Source organism: Nerophis ophidion, linkage group LG22 (genome assembly GCF_033978795.1).
Source record: "Nerophis ophidion isolate RoL-2023_Sa linkage group LG22, RoL_Noph_v1.0, whole genome shotgun sequence".
Classification (NCBI taxonomy): domain Eukaryota; kingdom Metazoa; phylum Chordata; class Actinopteri; order Syngnathiformes; family Syngnathidae; genus Nerophis; species Nerophis ophidion.
Genome location: NC_084632.1, coordinates 23,464,197 through 23,483,950, shown reverse-complemented (window position 1 = coordinate 23,483,950; position 19,754 = coordinate 23,464,197). Strand labels below are relative to the sequence as shown.

Below are 19,754 nucleotides of genomic sequence, written 5' to 3'. Positions count from 1 at the left end.
CGATAGGACCATTAAAACTAATTTATGTAGCACACATAAATATAAGTAGTAGCTTCCTGCTCCAGAGCTATATCAGGTAATCAAAAAGGTCAGCCAACGAACAACATATCTCTACAGAATCTCCTCTCTGGTCAACAGAGCACCGTGAAGATTCTAGCGCAGGGGTAGGGAACCTATGGCTCTGTGGCTCTTTTGATGACTGCACCTAGTTCTCAGATAAATCTTAGCTGAAATTGCTTAATACGGTAAGTAATGAATAATTCCACTGGTAATCACAGTGTCAAAAATAACGTTCAAAATATAAAACATCCATCCGGTTTCTACCGCACCTGTTCAAAAAGTCGCATTAATGGTAAGAATGATTTTATTTATTGTTGGTTAGCTTCAGAATAACAATGTTATTAAAAAGAATGAGACTTATTATACTCTAAAAATGTTGGTCTTACTTAAAAATGCACACATTTATTTGTATTCAGTCTTTAAAAAAAAAATTATATAACTCTCACGGAAATACTTTTCAAAATATTTGGCTGGTATGGCTCTCTCAGCCAAAAAGGTTCCCGACCCCTGTTCTAGCAGGAACTCTCATTCAACCCTTTTTCGATTACGCATGCAAATCCTGGTACCCCAGCACCTCCAAAACACTCAAATCAAGACTCCAAACATCCCAGAACAAGCTAGTCAGGTTACTTCTAGACCTCCACTCCAGATCACACCTCACTCCTACCCACTTCTCCAAAGTGGGATGGCTCAGGGTGGAGGACAGAGTAAAACAACTTGCACTGAACCCAGTCTATTAAATTCGCTACACCTCCCTGATGTTGAAGTACATGTCAAACTACTTCCATAAAGTAAATGACCGCCATAACCACAACACCAGGGGGAGCTCCATAAACCACGTTAAACCCAGATTCTGATCTAACAAAGGTCTTGACTCGTTCTCCTTCCATGCCACATCAATATGGAATGCACTCCAAAAAGGTTTGAAAGAAAGTGCATCTTTATCCTCCTTCAAAACCGCACTGAAAGAACACCTCCAGGCAACTACAACCCTAGACTAACACCCTCCCCCCACCACATCCTACCTCCCCGGATTGTAAATAATCAAATGTATATACTTGGTCTTATGCTTTCTGAGCTCACTATGTTCACTGCTCGCTGTACATATCCTACGAAATCAGACCTACACTGTTTCAATGTCCATTTCTCAGATGATATTATTGTTGATGACTGAAGTGATGATATTAACCAAACCTAAGCCCCCCGGATTGTAAATAATGTAAATAATTCAACGTATATACTCTGATGATTAATTTGTGTGATGACAGTATTATGCTAATAGTATATATCTTTACCATGAATTGATTAACGTGAAAAACTTTGAGTGTTACCATTTAGTGGTCAATTGTACAGAATATGTACAGTACTGTGCAATCTACCAATAAAAGTCTCAATCAATAAAAAAAAAAAAAAGCGCTGTAGTTGACAGCTAGAGAATATGGTGCTATACTGTATTATTTTAATATCTTAGTATTGCACAATAACAAGATACCTTTAGCATTAGTTTGATTTAAAACACAACGTCATACAAGATATACAGTGGGGCAAAAAAGTATTTAGTCAGCCACCGATTGTGCAAGTTCTCCCACTTAAAATGATGACAGAGGTCTGTAATTTTCATCATAGGTACACTTCAACTGTGAGGGACAGAATGTGAAAAAAAATCCAGGAATTCACATTGTAGGAATTTTAAATAATTTATTTGTAATTTATGGTTGAAAATAAGTATTTGGTCAACCATTCAAAGCTCTCACTGATGGAAGGAGGTTTTGCCTCAAAATCTCATGATACATGGCCCCATTCATTCTTTCCATAACACGGATCAATCGTCCTGTCCCCTTAGCAGAAAAACAGCCCTAAACCATGATGTTTCCACCCCCATGCTTCACAGTAGGTATGGTGTTCTTGGGATGCAACTCAGTATTCTTCTTCCTCCAAAGACGACGAGTTGAGTTTATACCAAAATGGATACATGGATGATACAGCAGAGGATTGGAAGAATGTCATGTGGTCAGATGAAACTTTTTGGTATAAACTCAACTCGTCGTGTTTGGAGGAAGAAGAATACTGAGTTGCATCGCAAGAACACCATACCTACTGTGAAGCATGGGGTCGGAAACATCATGCTTTGGGGCTTTTTTTCTGCTAAGGGGACAGGACGATTGATCCGTGTTAAGGAAAGAATGAATGGGGCCATGTATCATGAGATTTTGAGCCAAAACCTCCTTCCATCAGTGAGAGCTTTGAATGGTTGACCAAATACTTATTTTCAACCATAAATTACAAATAAATGCTTTAAAATTCCTAAAATGTGAATTCCTGGATTTTTTTTTCACATTCTGTCTCTCACAGTTGAAGTGTACCTATGATGAAAATTAAAAACCTCTGTCATCATTTTAAGTGGGAGAATTTGCACAATATGTGGCTGACTAAATAATTTTTTGCCCCAATGTAGAAGTAGGGGATCCCTGCTCTATTTATACATCAGTATGGGGTTTTGGCCTGGATAACATTGAAGACCTCTGACATAACCCACAATGAAGTGTTTTAAACGTGGGGAAAAAATAGACCCCTTTAAGGGTGCTCAGACATCAGCAGAGGTCTATCGATCAGCCTGTAACAATAAAGACCACTCCCATAAAAACATTACCCCCCGATTGATGGTCAGTGCATGACGGGCCCAGGCCGAGTGTGTCCTTTTCACCCCTCGCACAAACTCCGCGTGAACCCGCCGCGCACGCGGAGCCATGACCGGGGGTCACCCGGCGGTCAATGACGTGGACGCCGTGACAACAGTACTTCATGACTTTATTGATAATATGCTTTCCAAAATAAAAAATAACAATAAAATAACATGTTTTTTTCCATCCATGTCAACAACTTGCATCCTATGGCCACATGGTGGCATTCCAATGCCGAGTTCTTCTTTTGCAAACATACCAAACGGAGTCGATTGTAGTTGGTTGGACGATGCCACTTAACTCGCAGCCCCACTTCCCCCCCCATGCAACCCCAGCGAAGGCAAAATAACCTTCATAAATACGGGCAACCCTGTCTCCTTGTCACAGACACACCCTGCCCCCCCGTCCCACGTCAACATGTGGACTCTTAACGTTTTGTTTCGTAAAGATGCAAACTCATTCTTTCCTATGATGCATCTGCAGCATTTAGGCCGCACGGGCACAGATGTCTATGATCCCTGAACAAAAGTGTGGCGTCCTCGCTCTAGTCCAGTTATTGCGACTGGAGGCAGACAGTGTGATTAGGTTGAGGTCATCCAGCAAACATCTGTGGCACCTGCTTCCTGGCGGTGCTCAGCTGTCATCACGTACGTTTAAAATAAAATAAAATAAAATACAGGGAACAATTTAGGCCTGAAAATAGCTTGTTTGAGTGACGAAACATGCCAAAATACAAGACAATTAAATAAAAGTTGACCAAAAAAGACAACAAAAAACCGAATATCATATTGCATGTAAATATTGTATAAAATCCTTAAAAATACAGTTTAGGTAACTATTAAGTACTGAAGTCGTCACAGCCAAAAGTGCAGAGGTCCATAAATAAAACATGTGGGTAGACAGTGGGCTTCTTTTGGGTCTCCACCCCCCTACTACAACGAGCGGCTGGTCACAAGGTCAAAGGTCATTAACGAGGACGACCACACAAAGCAAGAGGGAGAGAGAGAGGTTGCGTCGACAAGAGGCACACCGAGGCGGCAGGTCCAGGTTGAGACTCCAGGTGTGTGTTTTCAGTCCTTTTCCTCATACAGCGTTTTACAAACAGGAGTATGTACAGCGTCCCACACACACACACACACACACACAAGTATTAAAGCTAACACAAACGTCAGAATAAATACACAAAAGGCAGAGCGGCGATGGGCTCCTTGGATGTGTGTGTGTGTGTGTGTGTGTGTGTGTGTGTGTACCTTAGCGGGCTGCTGTGTGAGTCGTGTACACACATCTCTACGCTCAGCACAGAAACCAGTCTGGTAAATCGTCAGCTTCAAATATGGTGGATTTGCGTCATATTTTTACTCGTATGTGCGAACATCGGCGATGTATTTAATGTTCTCGTTCTGCTAACTTATTGTTTTGCTTCAAATACAGGTGCATGGCAAGACATTTCATTCTAGGAGGCCAATTAAAGACTATATTTGCTGATATTAATATTTCACATTGGGTTGTGCCAATTTTTGTGTTAAAGTATGTGATCGGCTTTGGCCGATTTATGTTTTAAAAAGGAAACTGCACTTTTTGGGGGGAATTTTGCCTATAATTCACAGTCCTGGAGAGACAGAACACACATGCTTTTCTTTTTTTAGTGCATTATAAGTCGTAAATAAAGACAAATAAAAGTCTGCGGTAACACTTTAGTATTGGGAACATATTCACCATTAATTAATTGCTTATTAAAGTAACAAAGACCTAATTTAGAGTTATTTGGACACTAGGGGAACATGTAAGGGTTACACTGTAAAAACTAAAATCTAAGTAAGATGAAATATCTCAAATAAGGGTGATATTTGCTTATTTTCTGTCAGATAAGATAATTCTTCTCACTAAGCAGATTTTATGTCAGAGTGTTTTACGTGTTTTAAGTGTTTTGGTTCTAAATTATCTCAGTAAGATATTACAGCTTTTTGCTGAGATTTGATGACCTATATTGAGTAAAATATGCTTGAAACTCGAATATCAACTGTTGCAAAGCTGTGTCATCAACACTCACAAGTGTAAATCCACTTTTTAAAGTAATAATTTCTTACTTCAAGCATGAAAAAAAAAATTGTGATGCCAAGCGCATATCGTTATGTCAAGGTAATGGGACTAGCATTTACTTCATTTAAGAATATTTTTCAACATAACGTTTTTAGCATTCAATCAGACATTATTGCAAAGTTTTGTATTAGTGTGCCTAAAAATAGATATACAAGCTCCCAGACACATATTTTTTTTCTCTAAATGTGGCCCCTGAGTCAAAATAATTGCCCAGGCCTGACCTATATTGAGTAAAACATGCTTGAAACTGGAATATCAGCTGTTGCAAAGCTGTGTTATCAACACTCGCAAGTATAAAACTGCTTTTTTAAAGTAATAATTTCTTACTTCAAGCATAAAAAAAAAAAAATCGTGATGCCAAGCGCATATCGTTATGTCAAGGTAATGGCACTAGCATTTACTTCATTTAAGAATATTTTTCAACATATTGAGCAAAAAGCTCTCTTTTTTTCTACCTAGAAAAGTGCACTTATTAGGGAGAATATACTTCTTTTAGGGTATTTTTGGGTTCATTGAGGTTAGCTAATTTAGCTTGTTTTGCAAAGTCTTGACAAGCCAAATTTTCTTGTTCTATTGGCAGATAATTTTGCTTAGTTTAAGTAAAATACCCCTCATTTTAATGTTTTTTCTTGTTTTTGAACACTGACTTTTTGCAGTGTAGGGTGACTAATAAGCAATAATTTTGAGGTTAAGGTAGACTCTTATTTACCGGCTTACTGGTTATATAATATGGCCATGCAGAATAAGGCATGAATAAGTACTTAATAATGACTAAAAGCCAATATGTTACTAATTTGCATGTTAATAAGCAACTAATTAATGGTGAATGGGCGACTTGTCCAGGGTGTACTCTGCCTTCCGCCCGAATGCAGCTGAGATAAACTCCAGCACACCCCGTGACTCCAAAAAGGGACAAGCAGTAGAAAATGGATGGATGGATTTGTTCCCCGTACTAAAGTGTTACCAAGTCCGCTTCCAATTGAGAGCCATGATGTCATTGTGTCTATACAGACCATAAAACCAAATAAATGACCATCCAAAAAGCACCAACAATCCTCCATATACATTTTGTGACCCAAATATTTACCATGTGTTAGCGATATTGTTATTATAAGTGCTAACGATAAGGACCTACATTTAGCGGCGGATTGATTAAGGAGAGGCAACGTCCTTATGCTGCTGTATTGACATCCTCACATACTTTCTTGCATCAAAGCTCATGGAAGTTAAATCCAGATTATAAATCATGCCTTTCAGCCTGAGAATAAAATGATGTGGACATTAAACTGAGAAGTTGGTCAACTCTGACCGCCAACTTAGACCCAGGGATGGCGAAAAATATGCTGGTTTGCACCCACCCCTTTGTTTAAACTTTGCGAGGACTATGATTATTTCTTCATCTAAACAGGAATATTTGAACAGTTGGCATCCCAGTGACAGCAGACATTGTACAGTAAGTCATGTTTGATTACGTTTGTTGGTTCTCATGAAGTCTACAGTGAGCAGCGATCAACGACGTTGTCGAATGATAAAGCAAACGTGATGTGTACGAAATTAATGCACCACCGCATGTTTAAAATAAGCAAAATACATAAATATTACGTTTCTATGAATGTGCCTGTTACTACATTACATATATTCTTAGTGTGTATATAAAAGGATGAAACTATTTTGGAGCGCTTTATAGGCGGAATAGAGCAACTCCAATTGACTCTATTGTAAGCAGAATTTTTCACGCATTTATTAACCACTTAGAATACATAAAAAAACATTTATTCTCTTCTTACATAAAGATCGTGAATAATAGGAAAAATTCCCCCCCCCCAAAAGTGCAGTTTCCCTTCAATGCCGATCACAAGCACCAATCTCATCTAACTATTTATTTTTGGTCCCCGGGCTGACAAGTGGCTTGCAGCAAATTAATTATGCGTCTCCCCTAAATGAATAATAATCACCTCCATTATGGAAATAAAACTGCAATTTCTAGTTTCTTAAGTCTCTTTATGGAGGATGAGGCTAAACATGTTACACATCGACAGCAAGCCAGGAGCAGGCATGCTAAAATCTAAGTTAACCGCTAAGCTAGATGTAAACAACACCAAGGAATAAGTGCTTAGTAAAGTTTAAGAAGTGTAGATGGAACCACGTTACAGCAGAAAGTAAGCAGATATTAACAGGTACATTAATAACAGTCTATAAAGACAATAACATTACAACTGTTGGTGTGTCGGCATTGTCAGTCAGTATACGACACGTAAGAGGAGGGCTGATCGACCCATAAATTGGTGGCATCGATACCAGAGGTAGTATCAGTATATATCTGATACAAGAGTAATTAGAGACCCCTTTTTTTGGTGTCATTTTTTTTTAATGTTTACAAATTCAGGGATTCATTCCCTGGACACAAGGGGACTGTTAAAACTGTCAATAGCACTCGCCATAAATAAATGGAAAACTGTACAGTTATTACATATGATCGATATCAGCCGATCTTACTCATGACAGAATCGGCAGCATAAAACCCTGATCGGAGCAACCCTGATTTTACAATGTTAATCTTTGATGCAGGAGTCACTTTGGTACATTTTGTACCAACGTACTGTAGGTCAAGTACAGTATATGCTAAAAACATCCACATCTTAACTCAGGGTTATCCTTGACAAAGAAAATTTGTGTGATATTGAGTAAGACAAACAAATTAGTGTAATATTCACTAATATAGATTATTATTAATGAATTACAGTAATGTCTGTACTAATAAGACGCAACTTTTTCCCCATATTTTGAACCCTATGCTTTATATAATGCTGTCGCTAATTTATGCATTTTTTAATATTCACAAGCTTCACATGTTGCCAATGAATTTAGCCTGGTCCCATCAGACCACTGAAATTGTTCATATTAAATTAAACACACTCACACAGGTCAGTCAGTCAGCTATTTAGCACGTTATGGACTCACCCTCATCATAGATAAGAAACAATGAAATGCACAAGACGCAGCCCTAACGCCAAAGACGATCGACTCAGCGATCGAAAAAGGAAACAGCCGCTGCACTGAATAGAAATCCACTACTTATGGGCCAGATAAGGCCCGACCGGCGCATGCCGAAGAAAACAAAGTCATCAGCTAGAGCGCGCAGCTTGAGAAGTATGCCATGTTACAGGCATGGTCTTTAGTTACATATGTGAATAAACATAAGCACATGTGTAAAAATGTAATGTTTCAATATGTATACCTGTGGGTTATTCAATGAGACTTGTGCGGCCAAAATATGTGTAAAACAAAATTTGGCCAAAAAGTAGGTTTGTGTGACTTATGTTTGGCTGCTCTCTATGGTCCGGAAATTACAGTATGTTGAATTAGTCAGAAGCTAACAAAAAAACAAAAATGAGCAGCTGGCTGAACTATCCCTGCTGTAAGCTATAATCATATAAATCATGAATACATTTTTTGCTGAAATATTTCACTGTGTGTGTAGTGACAATATAATCTGATTTATTGAGATACATCTGTATCAAAAAGCAGAGTTAAAATGAATACTGCCACTTATTGTGTGAAGTTATACGGATGAGCCACATTATAATTATACATTATACAGAGTACAGACTGCCCCCATCAAGTGTTTATTAGGGTGGATAGGCTCGTGCAAAATCTATTTGTAGCCCGTTACAAATAAATGTATGTATGGGAAACACTGTTTTTAAGTAGGGGTGTTTTGATACAACTTTTTCCTTTTCCGATAAGATACTGATATTATCCTAATATATCAGCGAAAATTATTCGTACATACTATTAACATTTCGTAGAGTGGAATATTAAAGGTTTGATGAAGTGAAATTACTCAAAGAACAATGGTAGGTATGAAAAACACTAACCTTATGCTTTTGAAGTGGAGTGCTAATATGTTTTTGGGTGACATCTGGCCGTCACAATGATACAAGTTGAATGTTGCAGACACGTGTGTAACTGGATACGCTTCTGCTTGGGTTAGGGTTATTTATAAGTAATATGCAACCATGATTAGTTGATACTTATTTCCATTGAGACCGCAATATTGTTCAATTAAGAACACTTATTTTGTACGTCTATCTTAGCTGTTGTGTAGCTGCTAACTCCTAGTACCCTACCGTGTTCACCATTTGCAATTGACTTGACTAAAATACAAGGAAATATCAACTTTGTGTTCTTATTGGAGGACATTTAGATGTTAACTGGCTGTTCGGCCTTCCACAATTAAACGTGTTACTCGACTACTTGTATCAGAGATTTCCCATGGAAGCAGATATCGGTCCCGGATTGGGCCGCCTCTATATTTTAAGCAAAGAATATGTATTTGGAAAGTGGGAGTTCCCTTTAAATCACCATGTGCATGTATAATATGGTCTGATGCTTCTGGTGGCGTGGTGAGAAAAAGTTGGCATAAATAAAAAACGGATTGAGTTGCAACGTGTGTTATTAGACTACTTAGACATTTTGTTGTGTATGTGACCCCGAGTATAAGCAGAGGAAGTCTAGCGGGCAACTCTTCTTTAGCTACGTTATCGCTGGCCTGTTTAAGATGCATCATTTTAGCAGTGCTGAAGATGACTCCCACGCTCTGGCTTTAACGAGACCGTTTTAAGTCGTCACACTCACTGCACATCTCCAGCAAGGAGATCATTGCTGTTTACTATCCCGGAGCCTTAAAATGTCCGTCACACAGCAGCCCGAACCAACAATTACTACAGCTAAGTCAGATAATGTACCCCCCCTACCGCCAAGAAAAACACTGATCTAGCGGCAGAAAGCAAAAACGTGATCACCTGTTCAACATTCTACGGTTCCTACAGGAATGATGATAATAAGGGACGCTAAGTGGAGGGGTCAACAGCCTACAAGGACACTGAGGAAGAGAAAGGAAGCCATTAAGACAATACTGGATATTCAGGCAGCCCACTTAACACTTGCCGCCCCACGCCCAGGCGAGCAGGGGGTTGTGGAACACCCACCTCACGCTGCAGAAAGGCACTAGAGTGGGCTTGTTGCTGGGCGTAGAAAAATAAAAGCCATATACATTCATAGCTCACAGGTCATTTACCGCAAATCCGGGAGTAGAAACAAAGACAATTGTAGAAAAATAAAATGTAAAAAAAGGGGGAGAGGGAAAAGTTGGCCCCTACTTTTCCTTATTTTTGGATTCCCGGGAGACGAATATGGCTACTTTGTGTTGTTTGCTAGCCCACCTTGAACGCCACCGGAAGGCAATTCAGGAGTGGCCGGCGGCAGCCAGCGGCAGAGCCCTTTGGTGCACGCCAACGTGGGAGGCTGCAGAGGAGGGATGGAGATAATCGAGGAGGAGGGTGGCTGCTGGCGGGAGGTCACGACTCAGTTTTCAGTGCAAGGGGAAAACGTGTGTTCAGATGTCGGGACAGCAGAGAAATGTCATCCAAACGCACTCGTGTGACATGTTCAGTGTGAAAATGGGAGCCATGCATTGACTTTTTGTGCCGAGAAGACGAGTCAGTCATGATGAAGACAACATCCAGCTCAGGGTGGAGTGATCTGCCCAGTAAGGAGTGTAAATTGGGGCCAGGAGGACGAGGTGTGGTTTAGAGGAAAGCAGCATGAGTGCAAAGAGGAGAGAGTGGGGGTGCATTCTACAGGTCTGCACAAAAGAAAAATCTGGTAGATGGAGTACACTTCCGGTTTCAACTCTCTCGATCACGCCTTCCTCCTCTTCACTGCTGCTCCTTTGCCGGCGTCATGTGAAGGTGCAGCATCTTCGTGTGTGTGCTTCTTGGTTCCTGCGCAATGTTTGTGTGTCTGTTGTTGTTGTTCAGTGATTCAGTCTGGCCTCCGGTCTCCTCGGGGAGACGTCGCGACCTCCTCCTCAGCTGTCCGCGCCGCTCGCTGTCACGTGGCCGTCGCCTCCAGGTAGCTCTGTAGTTTGCGGACGGTGGACTCGTCCAGTGAAAAGAGGTCAAAGTCAAAGGTGGTGTTGGTCACGTTGAAGTGGCCCGTCTCCTCGATCAGGTTGACAATCTGAAGACACAAAGGGAGAGTTGCTCAATATGTCTTCGGGATGGATTTACTTTGCGAGGTCCCAATTCCGATTTAGGTCCTTTGTTGGCCATATGTGTGTACAAGTATACATTCATGTATTTGTGGCGCTCCACATTTCGTCATGGCGGAACACATTAAGATTTACTGTAACCGGTTGACTAGCGGTACACATCGTACAGCATTCAGAAAATTAATTCTTAAAAGTAATAATCATCTCTGTGAGCGCTTTGAGTATCTAATAATAGAAAAGCGCAATATAAAATGTATTCCATTTTTATTATTATTATAGTTAGTTTATCAAAAAATTGATTGGGTTACTCTTTAGTAATAGGGAATATAATTAATGCGTTACTTAAAAATAAAAAAACTTCAAATATATGGCATATGCAGTTGAGAGATGTTTCATGAGAGCAGAGTGTGTGTGCCTTGCAAAGGCGGTGTCTGTTGCCAAGTGAAGTGGGACATCAGCAAGAGTGCGCTCAGAGAAGAATTTTAGTTCAGCGGTGTTTGTTAGCTTAGCAGCAGCAATTTGCAGGACGTGACAGCAGCTCATGTTGAATCTTTTCACTGGCTTGTGTTAGCATCAGTTAATAAAGAGATTTAATGTGTTTCGATGGCTGTCCTGTCCCCTTTTCCACACACAGGGCAAGCATTGATTTGTTGTTCATATTTCCCTCGTACTGTGTGTCCATGTGTTTGTGTACTTAGCCTACATGTTGTTTTGTATGTGATGTTGCCTCTTCCTAATTGATATCAAGTTAAATTTGAGCGTGGTACTTGCTGTTGCTTTCATTAGTGAAAAGTTACCTTCTGCATTGAACTGCATTGAACTTGATGGCATATAACCACATAAAAAGTAGCATGCCACATTACATCAAAAGCATCGGAAACTGCGTTGTAATGTACATTGAAGTATTTTATTTAGATTACTTGTTAATATTAAAAGTAACACTGGTATTATGTAACCCAGTTTTTCCTATCACTGACATCGTAACTTTGCTTTTAACACTGCTCTTATGCACCTGATCTTCCAGAAAATAACAATACGAAGCAGGAGGGACCAGAGCTGCCAATTGTGAAACTTTGTCACTTTACCATTCTAGATAAGAGCGGTGTGACTATTTTTAATTATCAATCAATTAATTAATTATCCAATCCAATCCACTTTATTTATATAGCACATTTAAACAACAATAACGTTTCCAAAGTGCTGCACAGCCATGTTAAAAACAATATTAAAAAACAATATTATGCTCCACCAATGACTGAATAAAAACAAAAAATAAATAAATATAAAACCAATATAAAATTAAATATAATTAAAAACAATTTTAAAGGGTAAAATCAATTAAAACAGTAAAATAGAAATCAAAGTGTATAAAAAACACAGAGGACAGAGGACCACACAACTCACGTAGTGTTAAAAGCCAAATAATAAAAGTGGGTCTTAAGACGAGACTTAAAACACTCCACTGTGGAAGCAGTTTGAACATGGAGGGGCAGAGTGTTCCAGAGCTTAGGGCCGACCACAGAGAAGGCCCTGTCTCCCCTGGTTTTAAGTCTGGTCTTGGGCACCACTAGCTGGAACTGGCTCTCGGACCTCAGAGCGCGCGCAGGAGTGTAAATTTGGATGAGGTCCGAGATATACTGAGGTGCCAGTCAATGTAAAGATTTAAAAACAAACAACAATGTTTTAAAATCAATTCTAAAATGAACAGGGAGCCAGTGCAAACTCTGAAGAATTGGGGTTATATGCTGGCGTTTCCTGGCCCTAGTTAAAAGTCGTGCTGCCGCGTTCTGGACTAACTGCAACCGGGAGAGAGCTTTTTGGCTAATGCCAGCATAAAGTGCATTGCAGTAGTCCAGGCGACTTGAAATAAAAGCATGCACGACTTGTTCAAAAAGGTTAAAAGATAAAAACGGTTTAACCTTTACTAAAAGACGAAGGTGATAAAAACACGATTTTAAAACGCCATTGACTTGTTTGTCAAGTTTAAAATCGCTGTCTACAGTGACGCCAAGGCTGGTGACTTTGGGACGCACATCATTTTGCAACGGTCCCAAGTCAGTGAGGGCCGGACCAAAAACTGAAATTTCCGTTTTTCCCTCATTCATCCATCCATTTTCTACCACGTATCCCCTTCGGGGTCACGGTTGGAGCCTATCTCAGCTACAATCAGACGGAAGGCGGCCTACACCCTGGACAAGTCTCCACCTCATCACAGGGCCAACACAGATAGACAGACAACATTCACAATCACATTCACACACCATGAGAACGTAAATAAAAAAAAACACCGTTAAATCCTCTCTATCATGTCTTGAACCTTCCACCTCCTCCTTTTTGCGAGAGTGTTCTCCACTCCAGTCTGCACAAACATATGCTGCTTTTTGTTTATTGCGCCGTTGTGTTCATGTTAGAGTGCCTGCTGGTCACAAAACCCTGCAGGATTGTAGCATCAAGATGTGTCAAATACAGCCGCAAAATATACTTTGACGAAATAAAAGCATTTTTTTTGGAAGTTTATGAGCTAGAGTATGTGTAGAACTATATACAGAGATATTATTTTGGTTTATTTCGTCAGAAAAACTAAAGTCAAAACCACAGCAATTGCATGCAGCTTGGCACAGCCACACGTCCTTGGTAGCAGTCATGGTGCCTGTTTTTAAGTCTACCATACTCTATACACAAATCTGTCTCTAACACACAGAATAAGTCTGGTGCTTAAGTCATAGAAAAGTTTCTTAAGCGCAAACATTATGACTAAAGTGGTGAGGCTGTATTTTTATTTGCACATTACTATTAATGGCAGTATAGTTAAGAAACATATTTATTAAATGAGTTTCTTTTAAGCACAGCGTTATTGTACATACTTTTATTTTTCCTCCAGTTATTTATGAGTTGCTTCTCATGCAGTATATTGGATTAGTATTTATTTTTCAAACCAGTCTGACCTAAGCCTAAAGTTTGTGTTAAACAAATACTAATATTTGTTATTAACACATGGCTTCATATTATTTGACAAATTTGTCAAATATAAGTAGGTTGGATACACAAATTGAATATGAAAATTAAAAATCGAGACGAGCAAGATTTCTAAATCAGTGTTAATAATTGAAATCAAAAAGGTTAACAACACACGTTCTACAATATTAATACATAATTTTTACTGACTTTCCGCAAAAGGTTATACATTGTTTTTTTCCCCAACTCTTTCCTCTCTTTTGCATAGGAAGTGAACCTAATTTAAACATGCAAAAGTTAAGTCGTGAATGAACTTTCAGTAAAAAGCACAGAGAAGAGGTAGGATTATATCAGCTTTGCTTCTTCCTACTCCTTTTTAGATATGTTGAAATGTGCAAATGTGATTACATCAGGTCCCTAATGTAATTTGTTAAACTTGTCTAAAACAAAGAAATCATGATTATAATCAAACCATAACGAGACAAAGCTTAGAGACACAACTTCGTCATTGGGCAACACTTTGTCCTCCTTGTGAAATAAGTAAACCAGTCGTGTTCCAAGTGTGGCCCGGGGGCCGTTTGTGGAACACAGCTTTTTATGGACCCGTATTTCCCATTGTAGAAATAAAATAAACTTAAAAAAAAAAACCCCCATCAAAATAGAGCAAAAGGTTATGAGAAAAATCTGAAAAGTTGATGCAAATAATAAAGACACAAATATTTGTCTTCACATATACAGTAACTATAACATTTATTTTGCCTTTTTATTAACCTATTTCAGTATTATTAATTATTACATCAGCAATCCCCACCCCTTTGTTGTCTTTTTAAGTTAATACCCCATATATCAAAAACGTAATTGAAAATCGAGTTTTCAGCAAATAAAAAAATAAATATTTTATTTTTGGCAAAAACAGTACAGACTCAACTGTATTACATTTATGACAAAATGTTTACCAAAATTGCATTTCCTTTATATGACCGCACCTAGAGTTAGGTCAACATTTCTTGTTGCACAGTGTACTTGATTGTGAAAATATATTTCTAAAAAAATATTCATCCTTGGTCGAGATCCAACACTTCAGAACTAACGGCGGTCCTAAAAAATTGACTGACCCAGTTCAATCAACAGTTCTACATGTCATCATCACACAACACAAAGCAATGGATAACAATGCCAGCAACAATTAGTTGCCGGTACACTTCACATCCCTGCACAAGTTTTAGGATTATATGAGATTGTGTGAAATAACTTGCTCGGCTTGAATCAAAAAAATGTGACAATGACAAAACTGTTGAATAAGCAGCATTATGTATATTAGTATTCAAAGAGCAGACAGAAACGCGACAACCATGGCAGTATGAAATAATATAAAGATATGAACACACACCTGCTGTAGGATGTTACGTTCTCTTAAAGCCATCAGTCTGCGATGGAGGTCAACTAATTCTTCTGTGTAGGCCTTGACAAGAGGGAGGGTGCAGAGGATACACAGTCATGATTTGCATTTTCAACACTGGTACTTTAAATGGTTAGAGGGATCTACAGATTTGTGCTTGGTTTTAAATAATCACTTTCAATATAAACAGCCTTGACATGATTTTAATACACCACTACATCTGAAGGGTGTTTATGAGCACTTAACCATTTCCAAATGGGTTACAACGGTTCCTAATTTTGCTGCTGACATATATGATAACATATTGCGTCATTTCCAATTGAGTTATTTTCTCAGAACTATTCTTAATCTACTTGTTGATTTACTGTTAATAGCCGGTTACTTGCTATTGTAACATGTTTCTACTTACACTTCTGTTCAAATGTAATAAACACTTATTCTTCGTTTTTTTTGTTAATTGATACTACAAATATAAATATCGATCCAATACCAAGTACCGTATTTTTCGGAGTATAAGTCGCTCCGGAGTATACGTCGCACCTGCCGAAAAGGCATAATAAAGAAGGAAACAAACATTTAAGTCGCACTGGAGTATAAGTAGTATTTTTGGGGGAAATATAATCGATAAAACCCAACACCAAGAATAGGGAAAGGCAATTCAAAATAAATAAAAAATAGTAAACAACAGTCTGAATAAGTGTACGTTATATGACGCATAAATAACCAACTGAGAAAGTGCCTGGTATGTTAACGTAACATATTATGGTAAGAGTCATTCAAATAACTAACATATAAAACATGCTGTACATTTACCAAACAATCTGTCACTCCTAATCGCTAAATCCGATTAAATCTTATACGTCTAGTCTCTTACGTGAATGAGATAAATGATATTATTTGATATTTTACGGTAATGTGTTAATAATTTCACACGTAAGTCGTTCCTGAGTATAAGTCGCATCCCCAGCCAAACTATGAAAAAAACTGACTTATAGTCTGAAAAATACGGTAGTTTCAGGGGCAGTATTAGTCATATCAATGCAGATACTTGAAATTTTCAAGATCATTGAATGATTACATTTTTGATCACAAATATAATCAGACAAAAACACAGGATGGTGGTCGTGGTGTAAGTATCGATATTTGTATCAATCTGCCCCCTTTGTTTGGATTCTGTAACTCTAGTTTAGAGGTTAAAATATCCTCCTATAATGTGTAGTGTAGCATATTTAGCAATTTCTTATCCTCCAGTAATAATGTTACATGAAACAGTTTACTGACTTAGAAGTAGCTTTGCACTGTTGAGGGACATTAGCCGCTAGCAAGATTGCTACATTGCATTGATTCGATCGTTCGCTTGTCGCTGTCAAATTTGCAGGACACAGCTAGAATGTATCATCAACATGCATTATATGACGATAGTATTAAAAACTATCGTCGGCAACATTGATATCATTTATATTGTCTATACTACGCAATAATTTAATGTGTATGGATTGAAGCATAAAAAGTTTGATTTACCCTTCCTACCTTGTCGTATCCCTTCTTCAACACCTTATCAGAACGGAAAGAAGAGTCTGGACTCTTTCTGCCTGACACCTGCACTCACACCGAGAAAATAAGATTTTTTCAAAGTTATGGAATATAGGAGAGGGAGGCTGTGATTGCCGGAAATGCTGCAGCTTGAATGGCACCTTGGTAAATAAATATAGCAATTAATACCTATATATGGTAGAAAATGGCGCTGCTTGGACACAAAATATGTACTTTATAACATTCAGACAAGCTAAACCTTTTGCATTGTTCTGAATTAAGTCATCTTAATTCAGGCCCTAAAAAGCCTCAGTCAATATGTCAATAATCTAAGGCACAAAACCAGGTCTCACTTTGTTATTGGAGGAGCCGTGTTTCTGTGGGGGTGGCGCAGGGTCTCGACTGGGGCGGTGCGAGCCGTCACTGCTGTCACTCTCGCTGTTCAGGCTGAGTCTGGTGGGGGACAACAAGGTCAGAGGTCAATCCCACACAGAATGACAAAATGACATACTGCATGAGTGTTTGCACGTCTTAGTCACTTTTAGTACACAGATGGAGACCTAAAAAAAACTAAACGAAAAAAACTCTGTCATAATATACTACTTCTATTACTGTAAGTGAATATGAATTGAAAAACAAGACGCATATCTACTACGGATATTCCGATCAAATAATTATGCAACCTATTTCCATCATCCTTGAGTGAGATTGACCGATAACACGATCACATGTATTAATTGTAAATATTTACAGTAAGTGCTGTCTTATTGTGGTGGTCCGTTCCCTGTACGATCAGTGCCAGAGCTTGGTCCGCATTGCCGGCAGTAAGTCGACCACATTTCCAGTGAGGGTTGGACTCCGCCAAGGCTGTCCTTTGTCACCGATTCTGTTCATAACTTTTATGGACAGAATTTCTAAGCGCAGTCAAGGCGTTGAGGGGTTCCGGTTTGGTAACCGCAGGATTAGGTCTCTGCTTTTCGCAGATGATGTGGTCCTGATGGCTTCATCTGACCGGGATCTTCAGCTCTCGCTGGATCGGTTCGCAGCCGAGTGTGAAGCGACCGGAATGAGAATCAGCACCTCCAAGTCCGAGTCCATGGTTCTCGCCCGGAAAAGGGTGGAGTGCTATCTCCGGGTTGGGGAGGAGACCCTGCCCCAAGTGGAGGAGTTCAAGTACCTAGGAGCCTTGTTCACGAGTGAGGGAAGAGTGGATCGTGAGATCGACAGGCGGATCGGTGCGGCGTCTTCAGTAATGCGGACGTTGTACCGATCCGTTGTGGTGAAGAAGGAGCTGAGCCGGAAGGCAAAGCTCTCAATTTACCGGTTGATCTACGTTCCCATCCTCACCTATGGTCATGAGCTTAGGGTTATGACCGAAAGGATAAGATCACGGGTACAAGCGGCCGAAATGAGTTTCCTCCGCCGTGTGGCGGGGCTCTCCCTTAGAGATAGGGTGAGAAGCTCTGCCATCCGGGAGGAACTCAAAGTAAAGCCGCTGCTCCTTCACATCGAGAGGAGCCAGATGAGGTGGTTCGGGCATCTGGTCAGGATGCCACCCGAACACCTCCCTAGGGTGGTGTTTAGGGCACGTCCAACCGGTAGGAGGCCACGGGGAAGACCCAGGACACGTTGGGAAGACTATGTCTCCCGGCTGGCCTGGGAACGCCTCGGGATCCCCCGGGAAGAGCTAGACGAAGTGGCTGGGGAGAGGGAAGTCTGGGTTTCCCTGCTTAGGCTGTTGCCCCGCGACCCGACCTCGGATAAGCGGAAGATGATGGATGGATGGATGGATGGATGGATGGATGCTTTTGACAGTTTAACAATACCAACATAATATTTAATCTGGTTCCTTATTATTTTCTTACATACAATTGTTTGATCAAAACAAAGTCAGAGTAGTTTCTGATTTTGTTTAGTTATTGTGTACCATCTACTACTCATTGAATCATTTGGTTTTTCCCCTTTTCAGTCCTCATGTTCAGGGATTTATTTTCAGAATTTAACACAAACAACAACAAAACTATGTTGATAAAATAAAAATATCAACTTAATCAATCTAGTATTGATTAAGTTTACTGATGCTCCCTTTAGTATCGACACCACCAATTGTATGGATTGATCCACCCTCCGTTTACGTGTCGTGTACTGACTGACAATGCTGACACATCAATAGTTGTTATATTATCCTCTCTCTAACGCTTATTAATTTTCTGCAAACAGCTACTTACTTTCTGCTGTAGCATGGTTCCATCTACATTTCTTAAACTTTCCTTAACACTTGTTTATTGGTGTGGTTTCAAAATAGCTTAGCATTTATCTATTAGCATGTCTGCTCCTGGCCTGCTCTTGTTGTGTAACATGATTAGCGTGTGATAATGATACTTAGATGTAGGAATGGAGGTGAGTATTGTTAGCTTAGGAGAGTGGCTCTACACTGTGTGTGGAGACACATAATTAGGTGCTATCAGCCTGGGGACTAAAAATACACTGTCAGCCAGAGTGGATCTGCATTTGTTATCAGCATTCAATGGGCAATGGCAATCCCATTTTTAATGAAAATCAGCTGATACTGATCGGTGATTGATCACTGGGTACAACCTAATATTTACATTTCATGTAACACTTATGTTAGATATCAAATGGAATGATACAATTGACTGCTAGACTCCTCCAACAAACGCATAAAAAAGTCCCACTAAAAACACTGACCGAGAGTCACGGTTGGGGGGGTTAGTCTTAACAGGGGTCTCCTCCTCCGAGCTGCTGTCGTCATCGTCTGACTCTTCCAACTCGGTATTTTCCACCATGGATCGCAGGGGACCTGGGAGAAACAAAGACATATCACCTAATGTAGATATGAACTAATATGACGTTAGATGCTAATGAATACAAGTCCTAATGCTAATATGTCATTTTTTTGCAACTGCAACTCTTGCAACTGTGGTCCAATTGCATAAGGTGATAAACTCTA

General features: G+C 39.5%; 1 protein-coding gene across 3 annotated transcripts in view; it reads right to left on the bottom strand.

The window, feature by feature from the left end:
- Window positions 1–2,851: 2,851 nt before the first annotated feature.
- The window catches only part of mllt1a (MLLT1 super elongation complex subunit a), a 52,049-nt gene continuing 35,146 nt past the window's right edge, over window positions 2,852–19,754 (bottom strand). Inside the window, exons 8-12 of one of the 3 annotated variants that reach the window (XM_061883537.1) lie at window positions 19,493–19,604; window positions 17,137–17,236; window positions 16,772–16,849; window positions 15,242–15,313; window positions 2,852–10,865 (exon numbers count right to left, since the gene is read on the bottom strand). In XM_061883537.1, the coding sequence (XP_061739521.1) occupies window positions 10,737–10,865; window positions 15,242–15,313; window positions 16,772–16,849; window positions 17,137–17,236; window positions 19,493–19,604 (491 nt within the window). In that variant the 3' untranslated portion in view covers window positions 2,852–10,736. The remainder of the gene's footprint in view (window positions 10,866–15,241; window positions 15,314–16,771; window positions 16,850–17,136; window positions 17,237–19,492; window positions 19,605–19,754) is intronic. The other 2 variants (XM_061883538.1, XM_061883539.1) reach the window with 2 other exon arrangements.